The 3,526-nt window shown below is 41.2% G+C and overlaps 1 protein-coding gene across 1 annotated transcript; it reads left to right on the top strand.

Moving 5' to 3' along the window:
* Positions 1-1,846: 1,846 nt before the first annotated feature.
* Positions 1,847-2,956, top strand: HTR1E (5-hydroxytryptamine receptor 1E). Its single transcript, XM_075046359.1, has one exon. The coding sequence runs from the start codon at positions 1,862-1,864 to the stop codon at positions 2,954-2,956; it is 1,095 nt and encodes a 364-aa protein (XP_074902460.1). The 5' UTR covers positions 1,847-1,861.
* The last annotated feature ends 570 nt before the right edge of the window (positions 2,957-3,526 follow it).

Here is a 3,526-nt window from a genome sequence, read left to right on the forward strand (position 1 = left end):
CCAAGGCTATTCATACTTTAAAGCAGTCTCTGAAGAGCAGAATCTACTTCGGGGGCGGGGGGGAGGCGCTTCTGCTATCCCTTGGGTAGAATTCAAAACTCACATTTTGCTAACACAGTCTACAATGACACAGATCTGCTGTCCTAGGGCCTATCCGCAAAGAATGTTTTTTTTATAAAGTTTCTAATTTTGATTGTTCCTCATTCAGAAGGCGGCACTCCAATTTCTGAATAAGAGCATATGTACACAGGGCTAAGCAGCTGACTAGCTTTAAATTCATAATTCCTCATTCAAATTCTTAATTCCTCATTAGCTTGCATGTGCAAACTCTGTCTCAGAGCCTAATCCAAGTCCCACTGGTGTCAGTGAGGATGGGTTTTACCTCTCAAATTTAGCCATCTAAAAATCAGGCATGTATTCTAAATGCAACTGTGGAGGAACCACTTGTAGTCAAAATAGAGAAAGATCAGCATTTCCAGGATGTGATTCACACCGTCTGCCTTAAAGACTTGTCTTGAGAGGGGACAAGTGTATTTCTGGCAGCCGCTATCTCATTCCCCTGCCTGTTGAGGGAACCTGTACAACTATCCTAGAGGACTCCTTACTCTTCTTTAAGTGAAGCCAGGGGAAGGAATCTTTCTGTTTATTTTAATGGAGAAGGATTCAGGCTTTCAGTTTTCTACATCCTTTACGCCAAGATAAATTACAAATGAGTAAGCAAGTCCCCAGAGGGTATCCCAAGTTGCATCTCACAGACTGCTAACTCTGGCTTCAGTCAACATTTGGGATATACGGAAAAGACATATGAACTCCTGAAACAAAATTAAACCTTTTTTTTAAATTATTGTTTGTACCTTGCATCATACTGGACTGCCTGACAGGGAGCACAATTTGATAGAAATCTCAAAGCAAAAGCAAAAGCTTTTCGTCTGTCTCCTCTGAAGACACATGCAGTGGGATATGTGAAATATCAGGAATAATTAGTCAAAACTATATAAGCTCCTAGCAACACTGATGTGCTGTGTAAAACTAAGCGTTTGCCATAAAGCTTTAAACATTGTTTGAAAGCTGCATGTTAAAGGTAACTCGAGTAATTTTTAAGTACAGTTTCCAAGATATTAATACAGACATGGATATGAAAAAGCAGAATAGAAAACTATGAAATGCTGGCATGCCTTCTCTGAGATAGGCTGCTCTGTTTCTTTTTTCCAGAGGTGATATATAGAAGTAATTGATCCCTCTCACACAGCAATTAAAATGAAAAGGCAGATTTCCTCAGCTCTTCATCTGCTGGAGCCTATTTAACAAGCAGGAAAAGGACTAGCTCCTAATATCAATAATTCACAGAGATCATAGAAATGTTTGTTGGAAGGGACCTCTGGAGGTCCCTTAGTCCAGTCTCCCACTTTAAGCAAGATCTCCAAAGCCAAATGAGAAACAACCAGTTCACATCAGCAGGAAATCTGGCCCAAAGGCCCCTTTGGAGAAGAAAAAGAAAGAAACTAGGAATGCAGAGAAAAAAGGGGAGAAAAGGCAGGAGAGGAGAAGAGAAGGAAAAACGGACCAAAATTTTTATTTGAGGTGGCAGTATTAGAAGTGTAGGACTTTTTGCCAAAAGGTGGGATTTTTCTAGGTTCACTAACAGATGTGTTTTTATCTTCTAGGAAAACAATGAACAGGAGGAAACCTGGAAGCTTTTTGCTGCTCTGTTGAATATGGGATTATAAAAAAAAAAAAAAAAAAAAAAAAGTTGCACCTGGAGCATCTCTGTCTCTCTTTCAAATGGGTGACTTCTGAACCTGGAACTCTTCATTACATGAAGCAGCAACTTCTTCTTTCACTGTGCATCCTGGAGGGGAAAATGAATTTCACAAATTGCACCACTGAAGCCAATGTGGCTACGAAGCCAAAAACAGTAACTGAAAAGATGCTCATTACCCTGACCTTGGCCACAATCACAACCTTGACTATGCTGCTGAATTCTGCTGTAATTGCGGCAATCTCTACAACCAAGAAGCTCCACCAGCCGGCAAATTATTTAATATGTTCACTAGCTGTGACAGATCTCCTTGTTGCTGTTCTCGTCATGCCCTTGAGCATCACTTACATAATGATAGATAAATGGACTTTGGGATACTTCATCTGTGAGATCTGGCTTAGCGTCGACATGACCTGTTGCACGTGTTCAATCCTTCATCTGTGTGTCATTGCTCTGGACAGGTACTGGGCAATCACAGACGCTATCGAATACGCCAGGAAAAGAACAGCAAAAAGGGCTGGGCTGATGATAGTCACTGTGTGGACTATCTCCATTTTCATATCCATGCCCCCTTTGTTTTGGAGAAATCACCATAGCGTCAATATCCCCAGTGAGTGTCGCATTCAGCACGATCATGTCATCTACACTATTTATTCCACATTTGGGGCATTTTACATCCCCTTGACTTTGATCCTGATCCTGTACTACAGAATTTACCACGCTGCAAAGAGCCTTTACCAAAAGCGGGGTTCCAGCCGCCACCTCAGCAACAGGAGCACCGACAGCCAAAACTCCTTCGCCAGTTGCAAACTCACACAGACATTCTGCGTCTCGGACTTCTCCACGTCCGACCCAACCACAGAGTTTGATAAAATCAACGCGTCCGTGAGGATCCCTCCTTTTGAGAATGACCTGGACCTGGCCGGCGACCGGCAGCAGATCTCCACGACGCGGGAACGAAAGGCTGCTCGCATTCTGGGGCTGATTTTAGGTGCTTTCATTTTGTCCTGGTTGCCCTTTTTCATCAAGGAGTTGCTTGTGGGCCTCCACGTTTGCACTGTCTCTCCAGAAGTAGCAGACTTCTTGACCTGGCTTGGATATGTCAACTCCCTCATCAACCCTTTGCTGTACACTAGCTTTAACGAAGATTTCAAGCTGGCCTTTAGAAAGCTCATCAGGTGTCGAGAACATACTTAGAAGTACCGGGAGATGATGACGACGTGACTCCTGGCCTTAAGAACGAGCAAAATAATTTGACTCTGTCACCATTTCCCTTGATAAAGGGGATTTTTGTGTTTGCCTACTTGCTTGACTTATCTTTAGCCTGTAATTCATTCTGCTGTTTTTTACCTCTAGTGTTATTCATGGTAAAGAGTTTGAAATAAATTTATTCTACAAAGGAACAGATTTTTAGCAATGAAACAACAAAAAGAAGAAACTATTAGATACTCATGTTTAAGACATTTTGTGTAATCAATGATTCAAGAAGCATACAACAATATTTCACTTTTATACTTTTTTCATTTAAGAATCAAATGTCTAAATTATCATGCATTGTAGTAATAGAAAGGCTTATAAACTGAACCCTATAAATACGTATGCAAAAATTAATAAACACTTCATGGTCATGACAGCTAAACAGCAAATCTTTACTGCGGCATTCTGAGAAAACTGTAACAGCCATTTAGAAGGAAGATAACCACCATTTCCAGCTAGGGCTAAGGCAGAATAAACCATTCCTTTCTTCAGGAATACAGTCCCAAAACA

Source organism: Buteo buteo, chromosome 15 (assembly GCF_964188355.1).
Source record: "Buteo buteo chromosome 15, bButBut1.hap1.1, whole genome shotgun sequence".
Lineage (NCBI taxonomy): Eukaryota > Metazoa > Chordata > Aves > Accipitriformes > Accipitridae > Buteo > Buteo buteo.

Bases quoted from the DNA above. Each gene is read 5' to 3' on its own strand.
- HTR1E (XM_075046359.1), top strand. From the start codon at position 1,862: ATGAATTTCACAAATTGCACCACTGAAGCCAATGTGGCTACGAAGCCA.